At 39.0% G+C, this 17,246-nt stretch overlaps 1 protein-coding gene across 13 annotated transcripts in view; it reads left to right on the top strand.

The window, feature by feature from the left end:
- The window catches only part of TMEM132C (transmembrane protein 132C), a 211,321-nt gene that overhangs the window by 178,189 nt on the left and 15,886 nt on the right, over positions 1–17,246 (top strand). For all 13 annotated transcript variants that reach the window (XR_010825611.1, XM_066979274.1, XM_066979271.1 and 10 more), the window contains one exon: positions 3,581–3,724. Coding sequence is in view for 12 of the 13 variants with exons in the window: in XM_066979274.1 (XP_066835375.1) it covers positions 3,581–3,724 (144 nt within the window). In the remaining variant the exon portion in view is untranslated. The remainder of the gene's footprint in view (positions 1–3,580; positions 3,725–17,246) is intronic.

Below are 17,246 nucleotides of genomic sequence, written 5' to 3' on the forward strand. Positions count from 1 at the left end.
TTTACCATACTGTGTAATATGCTAATTACTTATACTTCAGTATTTCTAAATCTGTGTAATATCAATGAGTTGTGACTGCTATCAGTGATTAACTAAAAAAAAAAAAAAACTTTTAGTGAGGTGGCGAACGATTGCTTCCAAATGCTGAGGATCTCTAATGATTGTAGTGGCCCTAACTATGAAGCTATTAGATAACACGTCCCATATATTTCCATTCCTTTGTGCACATCATGAATCTGAAACTCCTGAATTTGATTGTCATGCAGAGAAGAGATGTGGAACTTCAGTAGCCTTTGTCATGACAAACTGCCTTTTACAATTTTTACGCAGATGCAGCTCTGAAGTAATTAATCAAAATAAATTCATTCAAATGCACATTCCTTTAATGAAACCATTAGCAAAGGGCAGAAGATTGAGGTTTCTAATTGCTGATAATGTGCTAGTAGTCAAATTTCCTGTCTTCTCTATAGAGAGGTCTTGGGAAATTTCAAAAGGTTTTTTAACCTTTGTAATAGTGGCTTTATATCAAACCCACTTAGAATTCAGATATACCAATAATGACCTATTGGAAAGAGAGAAACAGAAGTGACAGATTATTACGTAGCAATTGGTACATCAGTTCTGCACTAAGGAGCACAGAAAGCAGAAATATCACTCACATTTGCCTGTCAGGCTTTTTCATTTTAAAGATACAGATAATTTTCTTTTGTCCAGTGAGGAAGGATCATATTATTTGGGATGGGTGAAGTAGAATAGGCTTATTTAGGATACAAGATATATAGGTTATTGTATTACCATTCCGTTTTGAAAATCGGAGAATCAGAAGATAGAGGGGTGGAAGAAACCACAAGAGGTCACCTGCTCCCTTTCCTCTTTTACCTAAACTCAAAGAACTGATGTTATTTCACTAAGATATAACCTGTTCTTCAAAAATCTCTTATGATAGATAATGTATTTTATTCTGTCCCAGACAATCTATTCCAGAAATTCTCTATCATTATTTGTATAATAAAGACTGCCTTAATGTCAAACAAATCTTCCTTGTTGCAGCTTAAGCCCATTATTCAGGCCCTGTCCGTGAACACAGAAAATAGTTTATTCTCCTCATTTTCAGAAGACTTTTACGTATATGGAGACAGTAATCATCTTTCTTCAGTTAAGAAAGCCTTTACTGAAGTATATTGCTCAAAATCAGACACATCCCTTTAGCTGAGGCCTTGCTAGTGCTGAGTTGAGAAGGACTTCACGTCTTACCGGGTGATACTACTCTTTACAGAGCTTAGTGTGGGAAGGTTTTGTTTTTTAACCACAGCAGCATGCAATTTCCAACTTACGTTCAGCTTGTGATCCACTAGAGCCCCAAATGCTTTTCTGAGAGCAGCTTTTCCTGTTCAGTTTTCTCCATCTTGTATTTGTGGAATTACTCGTTCCTCAAAAAATGGTGCAACTTGGTTTAACTTTATTACATTGCATTTTTTTAAAACCACTGTGGTGTAGGCTCAGAGCTTAGCAGTGACTGTGGTTGGTGATGCAGCAAACATGATTTAGTGTGATCTTACTGGCAGTCTCACCATCACTCAAGGTAACGCAGCTGGTGGTGTTATGCAGGGCTGTGAAATCAGGAGCACTGCGTCCTCATGCAGATCAGAGTGCCTTGTGGCCTTGCCTGCTGTTCTTCCCACTTACCTTCTACCTTCTTTTTCTTAATATTTGACTTTTTGTTGGGGCCACTGATTACTCAGCACAGCAGGCATGAGCAAAGCTGAGCTGGAGGAAGTTCTAGTGACTCCCAGGTAGGTTGTCACAAGTTAAATTCAGGTAATGAATTCACTCTGATGCTCGAAGCACAGAAGTTTTATCTCACTGTATAATCACATTTTGTTTTTTTCTCTTCTTCATGACAGTGGTGTGGGGTTTGTTTGTCTGTTTGTTTTGTATGTATATGATTTTCTTTTTTGTGTGTGTTGAACTTCATAAATTGCCATTAAATGCAAACATGGATAAATCCCCAAGCCACAAAATATGCTTTAAATCTGAAACTCATTTCTATTTATGGTATTGCTCTTCTTCTGAATCTGTCCCTTTAAATTAGATTTCTCTACCAGTAATTCATATCAGTTGCTAAAGACAAGCTGGATCTGAGTAGAATCATTTCAAAGCAGAGCTGAGATAGCCTGAAAAGATGTCCTGTCATTTCCACAAAGTCTCTTGCTGCTCCTTCACCCTGGAGTCCTTAGTTCACACTGTTTAACACTCTGAGCCACAAAAAATAAGGCGTTAAAGGACTGAGGCAAAAGTTTAATTTTAAAGGACATATAGCACTTGCAATAACCAAATGCACAGTAAAAATATGTTGAACCTGCTTTTTGGTGAAGCTATGTGGGTTACTCAGGGCTTGTTGCTTTGCAAGTCTGCCTACAGAAGAGTAGGCTGAAGGGGATCTCCATCTTTGAAAATCAGGAGTTTCCAAGAATGGCCTTAAACTTTCCAATAATGTTATTTGTAAATCTGGCTCTAATTTACTGTGTTGTGTAGCTCTGTTTAAATAAATGTCATAGGAATAATGTTCTTACTTTCCTAAAACTGCCAAAATCCCTATTTTAATATGTGTATATATATATTAATTTGATGGGCTTTCTTATGAAAGCAGCAGGAAAACCTGAGAAATAACAAGTTGCAAGATGAAAAGAAAGTCTGACCTAGATTTCAAGCTCAATAAACTTGAATTGAAAACAATTTCAATAGTATCAGTGCCCCATTTTGCTGCTGTTGACATTAACAGCTGCAGTCCTCTTGACTGTTGCTGAAAATTTTGCTGAATATTTTATTCGTTTTATAGAGTTGGAATTTGAAAAGATGGAGAAAACTTTGAAGATCTTCCTGTATGGGAATCTTGGGACTACAATGATGCTGAAACAGTTCAGGAGTTAGAAGAGTTAGCTTAGTCGATGGTGCATTCAAAGGCTTTTATATGCCATGACCCAAGTTCAAACTTCAGATTTCCTTGTTATTTTCCTTGCAGTTAATAGCATCACTAACTCCTTCTGGATTCCTTACATTGCTTCACTGGCCATATCAACGGAAATTAAATCATCTTGAAACAGTTCCAGATACAAAGTTCACAGAGAGGCCCTGTCTTTGCAATGGGCTTATATTCAGAGAGTAATGTTTTTGCTTTTGATACTCTTGCATCCTGTCCCAACTATTGTCAATCAAATCCAGTTTTGTAATAATCCTGAACTAACGTCTTAGAAGGTCTATATTGGGAAAAGCCCCAAATATTAAAAAGTAGAAGCTGTCTGTGACGTGTGCCTGCTTGGACTGAACTGAGCTGCGGTCCTTTTGCTCGCTATTTACCAATGTGCGATGCAGGTGTCAGTGCTTGTTTAGCAGGTAAACTATAAATGGACTTTTACTACTTATTACTGAGTTGTGCCTAATAGAAGATGAGATTAGGTCATTAGCTGCTGAGAATTAGTGCATCTCTCTTGAGTATAAGTCCAACTGAAGAGCTGGTGCTCACTCTTTGGAAATGTCTTTAGCTGTCTCGTAACGGTGCTGTGCTTTGTTTCATGTACAGGATACGGAAATACTGAACACTGCAATTCTCACGGGAAAAACAGTGGCAGTGCCCATCAAAGTGGTCTCCATTGAGGAGAACAGTGCTGTGACAGACATCTCTGAATCAGTTGAGTGCAAATCCTCTGATGAAGATGTCATCAAAGTAAGTTCACGCCCTATGTTGGCTTCTGAAATTTTTTGTCTTTTTATATAATAATAACCTGGGAACAGACACTAAATCTAGACCTGCAAAGTAATTGTTCTTTTGTTTCAAAAGCATAATGAGGAGGATTTTTAAGAAAAGAGAGAGTTAGGAGCATGAGTACAGCCACCACACTGAGTTTCAATAGAATTTCAGTGTTTAATTTTTATTCGTGTCCTAGTTTTAAAATGTCTTGGTAATGTCACCTCAAGTCCTCTGTGCATGGAGTTCATTCACTGCAAAAATAGCTCTGCTGTTAGTGCTGCCTCTCCAGATGTTTCTTATTACCTTGCCAGCTGTTACTATCACCTCCACAGCTGCATCAGTAGAATAGATTGGATAAATATTCCCCAGCAACTGCAATGCAAAGTCATCCTGGTGGACGTCACATTCTGCTGAGAGCTGCTTTGAATTAAGTAGTTGATTCTGCACAGAAGTGGCTAGAAAGCACTCACATTGCCTGATCCATCAATTTAGCACTAGCAGCTTAATGTCACACATTAACTAATACCTGTGGGGTCATACTGTCTTATGGCAACACAACTATTTCTGCTGTGAATGTGTAGTCAAAGCCCTGAAGGAAATTCACAGTTGTGCAGAGAGACAGTACAAAGATAATGCTGTTCAGGAATCCTGTTGCAGCTTTCCACATAGGATTTTCGTAGTGCATGATCCTTGAGCAAGGGTGATTTTACCCTGGTCCATAAGCTCTTTGGAAAAGGAATTTGTTATGTTATATTTGATATACATCACCAGATGATGCATAGAAAATGACAGCACAATGATTTCTCAAATAAAAATTAATCTGCAAAAAAGTCTGAGTTTTATAGCTTTGGAGCATATTGATGAAAAAGAAATGAAATTCCCAAATCTTACCAAGAGGAGAGTGTTGTTCTTGCAGTAATTGCAGCACATCCTGGACTACCACAGTTCTCCAACAATTTGTTTGGAAAGAATGTTTTCTTGAAGCACTATGTCCTTTGATTAGCACTTGGGACCCTGCTGTGTTCTTCTCTTCTTTTCTACAGAAATAATTTATCTCCGCTAAAAGGGTTTCTTAAAACAGAGTCTGTTTGCACTATTGGAACATTTTTAAGTGGCTTCTAGAAGCCTCCCTATCTAGCCACTCTGAAGTTAAAGTGGAACAAATAACTGGAGGCTAGCACACAGTGCTTATTGGAATTGACTAGAGAAAATTTTCAGGTATAATTTCTTTCAGGAATGTTTTGAAATTGCTCAGACAAATAGGGAAAATGTCTTCTGTATATTTAAAAATATAAGCAGACTCCCTAGAGGAATGCATCTGTGACATAAGAGCTAACTGCTATAAATCATACAGCTAGTTAAAAAACAGATTTCAATGAACATTGAGCGTTGAACAAAAAGGTTTTATCATCTAATCATAAAGAAAAAAAGGTGGTTGGTTTTTGTTTTATTTATTTATTTATGAATCAGGAAATTTTCCAGTAAATTTCTTTATGTGGGCAAATGAAGTTTGGGGTTTGAGTCATATTGAAATGTATTTATTTGTTCTGATTTTTAAGAGCACGCAGAGATCTTAAAATGGAACATAAAAATCTTTCATCCTTAATTCATTTTGAAATTCCCTGTAAAGGTTTTATGTTCAATTCTTTGGATATATCATCTTGCTCTGTAAAATACTGCTTTAGATACCTTGTTGGTAGTAACCTTTCTGTTAAAAAACAGAAGTCTAGTCATCATAAATGATACTTCTTCATACAAGATCATGGTATCTTCAACAAAAAAGGGTGCATGTGTTTGCAGCTCGTGTTCGTAAGCATCCCTCTCATAACAGAATCAAAACACATTTAGATGTATGAAAGCCTGTAGATGAATTTAAACCACAAACTAAGAAAAGTAATGAGATATTGATGAGAGCTATGTAATACTTAGACATATTATCATTTAAAGGTTCACAGAGGTATTTTCGTATGATTTCAGTTGTGTGGAATTTCTGATTGCTTTGGATTCAGAGAAGCATACAGAGTTATTCTGGAAGCTGGGGGGACTGCTGCTTGCTAGGACTTAGCTTGTAATATTTCGTCATTACCTAGATAAGTGTCCATTTGTATGGGTCATGTAAACAGTCTAGAGGTAATGTTTTTGCCCTGCAATTTGAATGGCCATCAGATAAAAGCTTATATGTATTAATTTTTACAGTGCCTTCAGTTTGGCTGTAATTACATTATTCTCAGTAACAGAGCCCAGTGGAGATGTAGAGATAAGATATATCTACAAGTAGCAGGTAATAGCTTCCCCAGCGATAATCTTGGTCTTGAGGCAGTTCAGTGCATAGTTTGTATCCTGTCTTAATCTGCTGAGTATAACTCCTTTTACATTTTTTTTAACATCTCATAGTTTCAGCTCCAAACAGCACTCTGTTCGTTCACTTCCAAGTTCACTGTTGATTTCCTGACCTTTAAAAGTCTTTGAATGCTCTAGACCTTCACACAGGGGTCCAACCTTATAAAAGAGGACAAAAAATTTATTATGGCACTAAGAATCAAGCTGCAGCCAAATTCTACTTTGCTAAGCTGGAATTTACTAGTAGGATCCATATATCTGGATCCATTAATAGTGATTGCTGTTGCATACATAGCCTCTTTTTCATCTCCTGGAAATTAAAGTTGATTGTGGCTGCTTATGCCAGTGCTTTTGTATGGTTTACTCAAGAGCAAACACTGCTCCGGGTTCCCAGGTCACCTGGCAGTTAGCACAGATGCGGTTTCATGCTGCGAAGGAGAGCGGAGTTTCAGGAGACTTGCAATACCTTGTGACATTTCCAGACTGAGAACTCTTGTGGATGTGTTCTTTTTTTGTTGTTGTTTTATTTATCTGTGTATTTAGTGGTGGTGGTGGTGGTGTTTTTGTGGTTGTTTTGTGTTTTTTTTTTTTTTCCCCATGGAAATAACCTGAGTTCAAAAATCTTCTGTGCTATTTCAGAAGCTACAGTAAACATTTTGGGTTTGCATTTCATTATTCTTGGGCTAGCTTTCATCCCACCACTACATGAAGGGATGTTACATATATGGCATTGTATTTTTATTGTATTTCTAGTATTTATAATCAGTAAATTGAGTGAATGTAAGATCAAAACATAGATTCACATAATATTTGTACAAACATGCAGCTGCTATGGTCATCAGTGGGAACAGAAGTGTGGATCTCACCTTTAAGACATCCCTTGGTAGCTGTTAATAAACAGTGGGCTCTTATTTTCTTTGGGACCAATGAGCAGAGAAAAACATTAACGGTAGGTAAAGGCCACTGGAAGAATGTTAGGAATTTGGGTTATGAGCTCCAGTCTGGGACAAGGTGTCACAGCTGTCCCGCTCTTATCACAATAGGTTGAAACAAAATCCCAGATCAAAGCAGTGCTGAACTGTCGGGGGCTGAAAATTTGACTAGGGTTTTTTATAGTTGAACTCTGGTTTAGTAGTGAAAAGCTTGGAACCGCTGCTGGTCTCAAAGCTTTCAAAGCAATACTGATGGGACTCATAGACAACTGTCAAGGTTGCAGATCTTGTTTAAAGTTCCAGTCCAGTAATCGTTCATGCACATAAGTAACTTTGCTGTGAATACTGCTAACATCAGTGAACCTACTCATATGAAATAGTCCTTTAGGATTCATACATATTTCAGAGATTTTGCCATTTCTGGTGGAAACAGTTTATACAATGAAATTAATTCTTACTAAATAGACACAATTTATGTTGGAATATGTGCTGTTCATTTGTGATCTGTTCAGATTAAAGGCCAGTCTGGAGGCTGTGTAACACATGATGCAGGAGAGACTCAGTTTGCTAGTGAGGAAGCTGACAGATGGATGTTTTCCTAATGGGTAAATAAATAGTTGTGCACTAATCGTAGTAACTTATTTTTATTTTTATCTGGACCATATCACATGACCCTATTTAGTAAGGAAAAGTAATCAGCACTTCATTATTTAGAAGATACTTTACTATTGTCTTAATATACCCAATCACAAACAAATAGCTATGCTTCATCCTCTTTAATTCAGACAACTGTAGACTCAGAGAATGGTTTGGGTGGGAACAGACCTTAAAGACCATCTAGTTCCAACCCCCTGCCACGGGCAGGGGCAGTTGTTCAGATAACTACAAAGAAATTGCACTGCTCTTCCTTGCCCTCCAGTATTTGCAAAACTTGCAGCATTTTATAAAAGGAGATATAGAAAGCACTGTCTTCACTTTGATAGGCAGAGGAACCACTAGTTAGCAGCATCCATAGGTATTTTTATTAAAAGTTGAGTTATGCATTTTTCTGCCAGTAGATTGACTGCAGTTCCAGGCTGAGTGCCTGAACTGCAGGCAGCTAATAAAGAATCAAACTCTTCAGCCTCAGTGCTGCACTCATTAAAGTGCTGAACTCATTAAAGCCATCAGGAAAGTTCACCCTGAAGTTTTAATGGTATAGGGACAGTCCCTCAGGCTCCTTAATGTCTCATCATATTCCAGAGGAAAACTAAACAAACCAACCAAACACAACAAAAACAATAACAACAAACATAACAACAAAAAAAAAAGTGAGAGAGATCTATGTACAATAGATATCTGTAACTATTTAATGGAAGCCCTTTCATATTGCTTAGATACCAAATAGATACTTACTCTGACTCAAAGCAGTGGCTACATATTGGGGCAACACAATCATTTGCTCTCCGAAGCACGTGGGCTGGATGTGAGGCCAAATTCAAAAGCAGGCTTCCACCACAGGCTAAGGGAAATCATCCTGTCCTTTATTTATTTTAGCCCTACCTAAAAATAAGTGGTTATCACTGCACAAGCAAGGCTGATACCCTGTTAGTGAGAGCAGAGGTTCCCACACTGCACGTATATCAGCCTGAGTGGGGATCAGCTTCTCCCCACAGCTGGTGGGCTGACTGGGGGCAACGTCCTGCTGAGGCACAAGCTCCTGCTACCTGATTTATGTACTGTAAGGGCCCAGCTGGTCCCTGGACCCCTCTGAACTTGCCAGGCATGCAACAAAAAGAGAGCAAACCCCGGGCTCAGAGAATGGTGATGTGCGGAGAGATGATGATGGAAGGGCATGTGGTGTTAAGTTAAAGAAAGTGGTGCTGCCAAAATTCATTGGGCTCTCAAGCCTCTACGAAGATGAATGGGATTCAGGATGTGACAGTCCTCACCAGGTGCACTGCAGCACTGAAGGATATGGAAATGTTCAAGATTGTTAAGGAATGACCTAAATGTCTCATGGCTTGCTTTCCACAGGACTAATTCAAGATCTGATCTTTTTCCTATTGAAATTAGTGTTACACTGTTAGCATTGCAGTTGTGATATCATAGTGAATCAGTGCTTCTGGTCCTGAGCAGAGGTTGGGGATAATTGTACTTGGTTCGGTGAAAAGTTATTATGGATAGTGCCAAAATATACAAAGTAGGAATCTCTTAAGTATCAGCCAGAGGCACACTAAGTCTGCTCAAAGCAAAGCTTCCCATGGCCTCTAAGGGTTCTTCCCTGTGCTTTCTTACTACCAGCAGCATCTGGAGGCAAGTAATGATGCGGTGGTTGTGATGAAGTGTGATGCAGATGGTGATTTCAAGGGGAAGCAGAGTTTGAGAAGGTGTCGGTCCATTAGAAACCCTGGCAGGTCACTGGCACGTTACATTTCCTCTCATATCTTTCAACTCCTGCTGCAAACAGCAGGGTAAGCATCCAAACTTGCATTGAGTTTCTGCACCTCAGCACACACATATATTCTTTGTATGGGGCTTTATTGCAATGCTTTCAAGACTCAGAGGATTTAGGGCTTCACATTATGTTTTTAGTGCAGTTATAGGAGAAAATAAAAACAAGGGGCCAGCAAGAAAGAACTGGTTGTTCCTACCAGCTATTTTGATCGAGGAAGAACACTAACTTCCAATAAAAAGCTGCTACAGTGTATATAATGCAATTGATTTATTGCTCATTTTTCACTTAGGTCAAATAAAACTCTATTTGGAGTCTGTTAGCTAGGTGCAACTGTTGTAGAGATGAGCACGCTGAATAACGAGTTGATGGATAAACTTTTGATTGAAACAAGTCTTATTCCTATCTCAACCCTGTGAAGCAAAAGGAGAAATGAAACAGGGTTTCCTGGAATCCAATATGGTCTAATAATAGGCCATACTTTGTACTTGAACGTAATGCTCTCTTCTGGGGTTTTACAGGTGTCCTACAGGATGCAGTGGAAGCATGCAGGGTTCAATCTGAACACTAGCAGCCACCAGCAGTCCTCCTACCCTGTAACATGGAGTCAGCTGCTCATGGAGTGTTGATGTCTCTTGAAAAAAAAAAAAAATGTAGTAGCTGTGTAACTTTCTGGCATTAATGTAGAAAAGTTGCATTATCTCTTCTGAAGCATCTGTGCGTTCATTCTTAGGCATGCAAGTCCTTTCTTGGTTAGCTCCAGAATGGGGAGCAGAAAGCTCAGTCCATGTGATGCTGCACTGAGAACCAACACAGCTTCACTGCTTTGGGGTCCTGAGCTAGGTGGGATCTCTGCTTGGGGCTGTAGGGACACACCAGCGGGCTCAGAACAAGCATGGGATCTCTGTCACATGCTCCATCGACCACATGTTGCAGATACCCACAAAGGGCACCACAAATCACTTTCCTGAAATGAATGCGCAGCAGCTGATGAACTGCAAATACAGTTCCTACTCAGCACAGCCTAATACAGCCTTGAAAGCCCTCAAAAGCAGAAGCTATATCTCTTTGTGAGTACAAACCTAGCACTTTTTTATCTGATGGTTCCTCTTTCCTCTTCTGATACTATGTTTTCGTGTGATCTGTGTGAAAGTGAAAAGCTTTCAGACAACAGAAAGTCACAGCATGGAAATTCCATTGTTTTGCTGTTCTGAAGCCCTGCTACTTTGTAGGCTTTTCTTCTGGCAAATCCAACATGGTATTTTATATTATGAACAGAATTGCAAAGAGAAAGTCCACCTCCTTGCCCTCCCCAATAGTTTTTATAGTCCTGTGATTTACAGGGATCAATATATATCAGCAGAGCGAAAAAACTTCAGAGGTGTTGTAGAAAAATGAATCTTTATTGCACACTTCTGTCAGATACAAATACGACATATAAGCCAGCAATATGTGGAGTTTTCATAGATGTTATATCATTAATGTATGATACTATTGCCCAAACAGTCAACCTCAATGGAAGTTGAAACTCAAAATAGACATAGTCTGAGATATTTAAATTCAACAATAAAAGGTGTAAATACTTTGCCATGAAATAACAGGCAAATATTTCAAAGGCAGCTAAAGAAACATTTAAGCCATATTTTTGCAGACTCCTTTCCCTGTCATCTCATGCCCTCATGCACTCACTCTCTGTGTTAGTGATGCCAGTGTGGAAAACCTATACATCCCAAATGAAATATCAAAGCAGAGTGGCAGTAACAATGCCTGAAGATCCACAGAAAGTGCTTCAAAATGAACTTCAAAGTTGCGAGATCAAGACCAGGAAAGGGAATTGGAGAAATAAAACGAATCTCGATACAGGTATAGATTTAATGGGAAGATTAGCAGGTTTCTACAGACCTTTTTGAACAATATAGGCAGAAGAAATAGTTATTTGCCTCTCTTCTTTTTCTGCTAAGAGTTGCAATTTACACATTGTCAATTTGTATATTGTAGATATATATTCAGTTAGGAAAAAGCAAGCAATGTTATGTTCTTGTAACTACTGTCTAAAGTGTCTAGTTGGTAGAAATTAAAAGTCTTTGCATTCACCCTGTGATCCTGCTTTGACACGCGAGATATCTGGGGCCATGCTGTATATGTAGTCTGGCATATCCCTAGTGAGCAGTAGCCAAACTCTCTGTTCTGCCCCATTTTCAGAAATTACTTGACTTGAGAGTGCACAAAACAAGACAGATTTTGTTTTACGTGATAATGGTAGCTGCAGAGAGCTCCTGTGGCTCAGCGCAGCTACAGTTCAGCTTCAAAAGCTGGTCATTCGGGAGCAAATAGATGCCCTCCAGTCTCAGCTGGCATTTTGTGCCCCTTTTACTCTCTCAGTTCTGTCGTAGCGAATGATATTCAGTTAGTTAAATGTACTGCTTCTGCTCTGCAAAGCTGCCAGCAAAATCTTTGTAATGAGATTAGATAATGTACAGCCTTTTCCCTAAGAAATGCTCTCTAGCTTTGGGGGTTTTCTAGTTAGTTTTGCTAATCTGGCTGCTGATATTGAAAATACAGACGCTTCTCAGCAGAGAGAGTCCAAATTGCTTCTAAACTATGGCCTGACTTTAGAGTTCTCTCCTTTTCTTCAGTGCTCAGGGCTCATTCCCTGTGTTATTAGTGCAGGTTGCTGGGAATTTTGCCTGAGGGCTGATTGCAGGGATCGGAACCACATTTGGAAGGTGGCAGCTGTTCACAAGCACAATGCAACATGAAAGCTGCAGCCGTGTTATTCATTGAAAACCATGGAGTTAATTCTAGGAGTTGCAGAATGTAAGAGACTTCAGTCATTTATTAAAGTGTAATACCTGCCCTTCTCTCATCACTGTTTCCAGAATGGGAGTGATTATTCCTCAGTTATTTCAAGAAACAAATTCATTCTTTTTCTTTTGTTGGGTCATGGGTAAAAAAACAACTCTTGGCATTATTTTTGCTTGCAGTGTGAAAAATCAAGCCTTTCGTTTATTATGACAGTCTTATCAGTGTAGTCTTCATTACTGTATTTACCTTTATGTTTTCCCTGTGAGGGGAGCTTTTGGCTTTGCTTTCCAAGTCACTGAGCACAGCTCCAGGTGAAGTCATTGGGAACGAGGGTGGCTCTGGCAAGTCAAGTCACATTGGCAGTTAGCAACTCCTGTAATGGATGCTTCCCTTATACAGGCTGATCTATGTGTTACAAAGCTGTAAATATCATGCCAGATATCACAGAAGAGCTCAGGTCTGAAGCTTTAACTCTTACCAGACTTAAACAGTTTAGCATGAGAAAATAAATAGTACAGACCTTGAGACAGCTTCCATTTTCCAGTGGTAAGTTATTGATTATTCAGGGTTATGCATCCAGGCATTTAAGTACTTCTTCTGAAGTTGCCATCATATAATGCTCATGTAGCATAGGACTTTCTTAATGTATAAAACCATAGTCTCAAAACCTCTTGAATTTAATAGAGAATAATTGCCTTTCTACAGAAAATATTGTTAGAAGAATATTTTAGCACAAATTCTATAACAAGGACACATATGTTAAAAAATCCTAAAGAGTCACACAAAAATCTAGTGGACTGGTTCTCACTTCTTACCATTTTCAATATTATGTAATTGCCAGTATATTCAGTGGATACGTCATTCTGGTGCTCTGTATTTATTAAAGGAATGAATGACTTTTTTTTCAAAAAGCTTAACCTCCCCGTGTGCTTCAATTGCCCTTCTGGTATGTAAGAGGGATGATACCGAGCTGAAATACTAAGAGAGTCATCTCTTTGAAAAGTGCTGAGTATCACTATTCTTTCCTAATTATCCCGTAAGTTTTCTCATTGAAATTGAGATTCTATTAAGAGGTACTGGAAAAAGCTTTTTGCTCATAGAAGTGCTTTCATAAATATTTAAGCATTTATGTAACCTTTGAATATTTATTACATTTACATTAGTATAACAGATATGGGCAAATGGGTTTACACACCGAAATACAAGATTCTGGGCCTTTCCAGCCTGATAGGGACATTTATCAGAGAAGCCACTATTCAAGTACTACAGAACTATTTATTTTACTTAAAGGATTAATTTGCTTAAAGACACACAGCAGTATTTCTTGTCATGTCAAAATTAGAGTGAAGAGAATGTGTGACTAAGTCACAGAGGACGGACTGAAAGCCACGTATCACAACGCTGGCCTAGCCAGGACCCTGAGAAGAGAGCTCCTCAGGGCTGGACCTGTTCAGAAATAGGGAATCTGTCTGTGCTGTGTCTTGTTGAGAGACAATGTCCTTTAAGAAATCTGGGATCAGAATCAATCAGATCAGAATGCAATATTCCTGCTGTTATAGCCCAGATATTATTCTGAGGATTATTCTGAAGTGAAACAGATTTTCTGGCAGCTTGACACTATTTCCAAATGAAATTTAGAACATCGAAGAGTTTTCCACAAACCAGCTGCTGAATCCAGAGCTATGCTGGATTTATATATTACTGTCTTGATGGAAACTTCCGTGATGAGGGCCCAGCAGTTTCACTTCTCAAAGGATGATCTAGGAGGAGAGGACACAACTCCTTTCCCGTTTCCGATACTGACCTGCAGAAACCTTTGACAAGTCATTTTCGTCTAATTTACTTAAAGTGGTCTCCAGCCGAACGTGCCTCTGCTTTATGTATGTATCCCAGCAGGGCACTCATCACCCACAGTTCCAGCTCATGTCAGTCACATCTAAAATTTCTCTCTAAGAATATAAGTTAATTTTAATCCTTTTTGTCCCACTCTGCATTGAGTGAGCAGTAGCCGGCTAGCATCCTATAAGGTACTTATCAAGCTGCTTTTCTACCATAATTACCTTCCTTTGATTTCTCCAGCATTTCTACTGCTTTTTTCATACCTTCAAGTGATGGGAGCCAGTCAGTTTGTAAAGCAGCTGACAAAAAGTAGAGTTTAAAATATTTATCCCATGGATACTGAAATATTTATGCCTTTATTTGTAGAAGTCTTCAGTTGTACTAGGCTAATGAATACAAGCAGGATATCTACTATTATTGTAACACAGAATCACAAGTGGCTGAGGTTGAAAGGACATCTGGAGGTTAGTTTGTCCAGCTCCCCTGCTCAAGCAGGTCCACCTAGAGCCATTTGTCCATACCTCTTCATTTCTGTTCTGTTTTAGTTTCCAGACTTTTTAAACCTCAGGATGTTTAACGGCAAACCACATAGACTTGTTCCTAGAAAATGGATGGATGCCTCACAAATTTGTAGTGTTCATAAATTTAACAGTATTACCATATTAAAAGCTCTCTTCAGAACTGTCCTTCAGAGACCTGTTGATATGGATTGATGTCTCCAGAGCTGAAAAACACACTTGGACAATAAACAAGCCATACATTAGACTCACACAGTCAGTACCATTTATTTGTGGGTCTTATAGCTGCCGTTTTCTCCACTCCTGTGTACAACAGATACAAAACAAAGCAGACAGTATTTTGACTTCACCATCTTTTGAAAGACATTCTCAGCTCATATTTGACGTGGAATTTGTCTTTTGAAAACAATCTGCCTCAACCAGTAATTGAATGAGATTTCGTAAGAATCTGTAGCAGAATTTAACCAACAAAAGAGGGATACTCTTACAGAATTGTCAACAGCCCCTTTATGGCTGCAGAGTCCAAGGCAGTACATCGTCACATCCCTTATGGTGACTTCAGGCAGCTCATGCTGTGGGAGGCTTCTCCCTTCTTGCAGTTATCCAATACAGAGCTCATTGTGGGATCGAGAGCTTAGTCTGAAATGAGCAAGTAAAGGAAGACCCAGAGGTTTCACATTTAACTGGTAACTTTACTAGGAATTCCAATATTCATCACAGCTAATTTGTTCATTACTAGATGGAAAGGTACATTTGCTCCCCAGATCACAAAGTCACATAGTGCCATAGGTAGTGTGATTCAGGAGTGACTCTTTTTTTTTTTATTTATTTTTATTTTTATTTCCAGGCAGTAGTTTGCTCTGTAGTTTGCTCTGTCAGCTCAGTAAAATGTGATTTGTTGCGGAGAGAATCTATCCAAGTCATTTAGAAAGGCAATGGCCTTTGTAACAAAGGGGTACAAAAATATAATGCCAGAAAAAAAAGAGACAAAGAAGAAATCTCTGGGGAATTGTGCTTAGCCCTGTCTTTTGCTGTCTAGCTTCTTTATTTTAGTTTTAGTCTGGAGAGAGAAGTTAGAAAAATAGAGAAAAAGGGAAAAGTAGCTGAATGCAGCTTAATAATGAAAGAAACTGCTGAAATAGCATCAGAAAGCTCTTTAAAATGCAAAACTTCTTGCTGATCTGCTATGCAGAATGGACAAAAAAACCAATTGCTTAAAGGTGGTGGCTAAGCAGGCTTTCCCTTCATCATCTCTCACTTCTTCTGATGCGAAAGATAAGAAGCAGTTTCAGAGAGAAAATGTTTTCATAGTTAAAGCATAAATACTACAGGAGATGAGAGACAGACAGATCACTGTTCAGAGTCTCCAGCCTTCCAGGCTCTATCAGAAACTTCCTTAAAGTATTGTGGGCAAGTCTCGTAGGTGAGAGCTGGTCATTGCACTATTTGGTGACCTCGGAAGTGATGCAAAACTCTGGAGGAAACAGAGGTACTTCTATCGCATAGGTTGCGTCACATAACCACTACCCTTTTTTTGTGAGTCTGCTTAGCAAGTTAGACCTTACATTGTGAATTAGATGCTGAGATACTGCTCCCCTCTGCCTTTCTTCCCCTGTACAGCATAAGTTGGGAAGTCCATTGCCTTTCTTTGTAAAAAGCAATCAGCGTTACTTTAAGAACAATGCCTACCTGAAGGCACAAAAGTTAAAATGCGTGCAGTAATACAATATAAGCTTTGCTCCTCCCGTACTCGCTCTGTGCTACATCTTTATCAGAAATAAAGGAACAGAAGAAAGAGCATGTGTAAGGACATTAGCAATGCTTGTACTTGGTGAAAAGAGTAATGTTTTTCTCGATGCAAGTCATAAAGACCTGCCACTGTTGCTGATGCATGTCCAACACTAAACATTAACCTGTAACAATTTTAAGGGCTGCTTGGTAGCTACAGCAGCCACTTCCTTAGGATGCTGTATGTATTTGTTTAGCCATTTGTTGTCACATACCCATGAAGGCATATAGCAGCTTTACAAATACAGATGGAGATTGGATCTTAGCCCAGAACCATTTAGGAATTGCAGTTTTGCTGCTATTGTTATTGTATTTTTTCCCGACAGCTGCATTTGTTCTGTTACTGACAATGTTCGGCTTTAGATGATATTAACTCGTACACCTAGACCAGACCTGGTCAGTCTGAAGCTGAATATGTTATCAGGAATCTTTATATCAGTAGGTGCATGTGGCTTACTGTGTGAATAAGTAAGAAGCTTCTACAACTAACTCAGAAGGTTCGTGCATTTGCCTTCGGGATCAGCTCCATAGAAATGAACAGGATTGAACCAGTTTCAGAATTGGAATGGTTGCTGCTCCAAGTGAAATTAAATTAGATCTTAGTGACCAGCCTCCCAAAAACTTCTGTTCAAAGAAAGGTAGGGCTAAGGAAAGAAGAGCCATATCTGAAGCTGCTTTCTCAAATGTTCTTGTGTCTTCCCCTCCAGGCACACCACTTCCCATTTGGCTCTAGAAGTTGTTCCGTGCTCCAGGCACGGCACTGACTCTTGCTGACCAAGGCTCCCTGGGCTGCATTGCTTACACCTGTGGGGGAAAATGGACAGAGAGTTGAAATGACTTTT

This window comes from Anser cygnoides, chromosome 17 (genome assembly GCF_040182565.1).
Source record: "Anser cygnoides isolate HZ-2024a breed goose chromosome 17, Taihu_goose_T2T_genome, whole genome shotgun sequence".
In the NCBI taxonomy this organism is placed as follows: domain Eukaryota; kingdom Metazoa; phylum Chordata; class Aves; order Anseriformes; family Anatidae; genus Anser; species Anser cygnoides.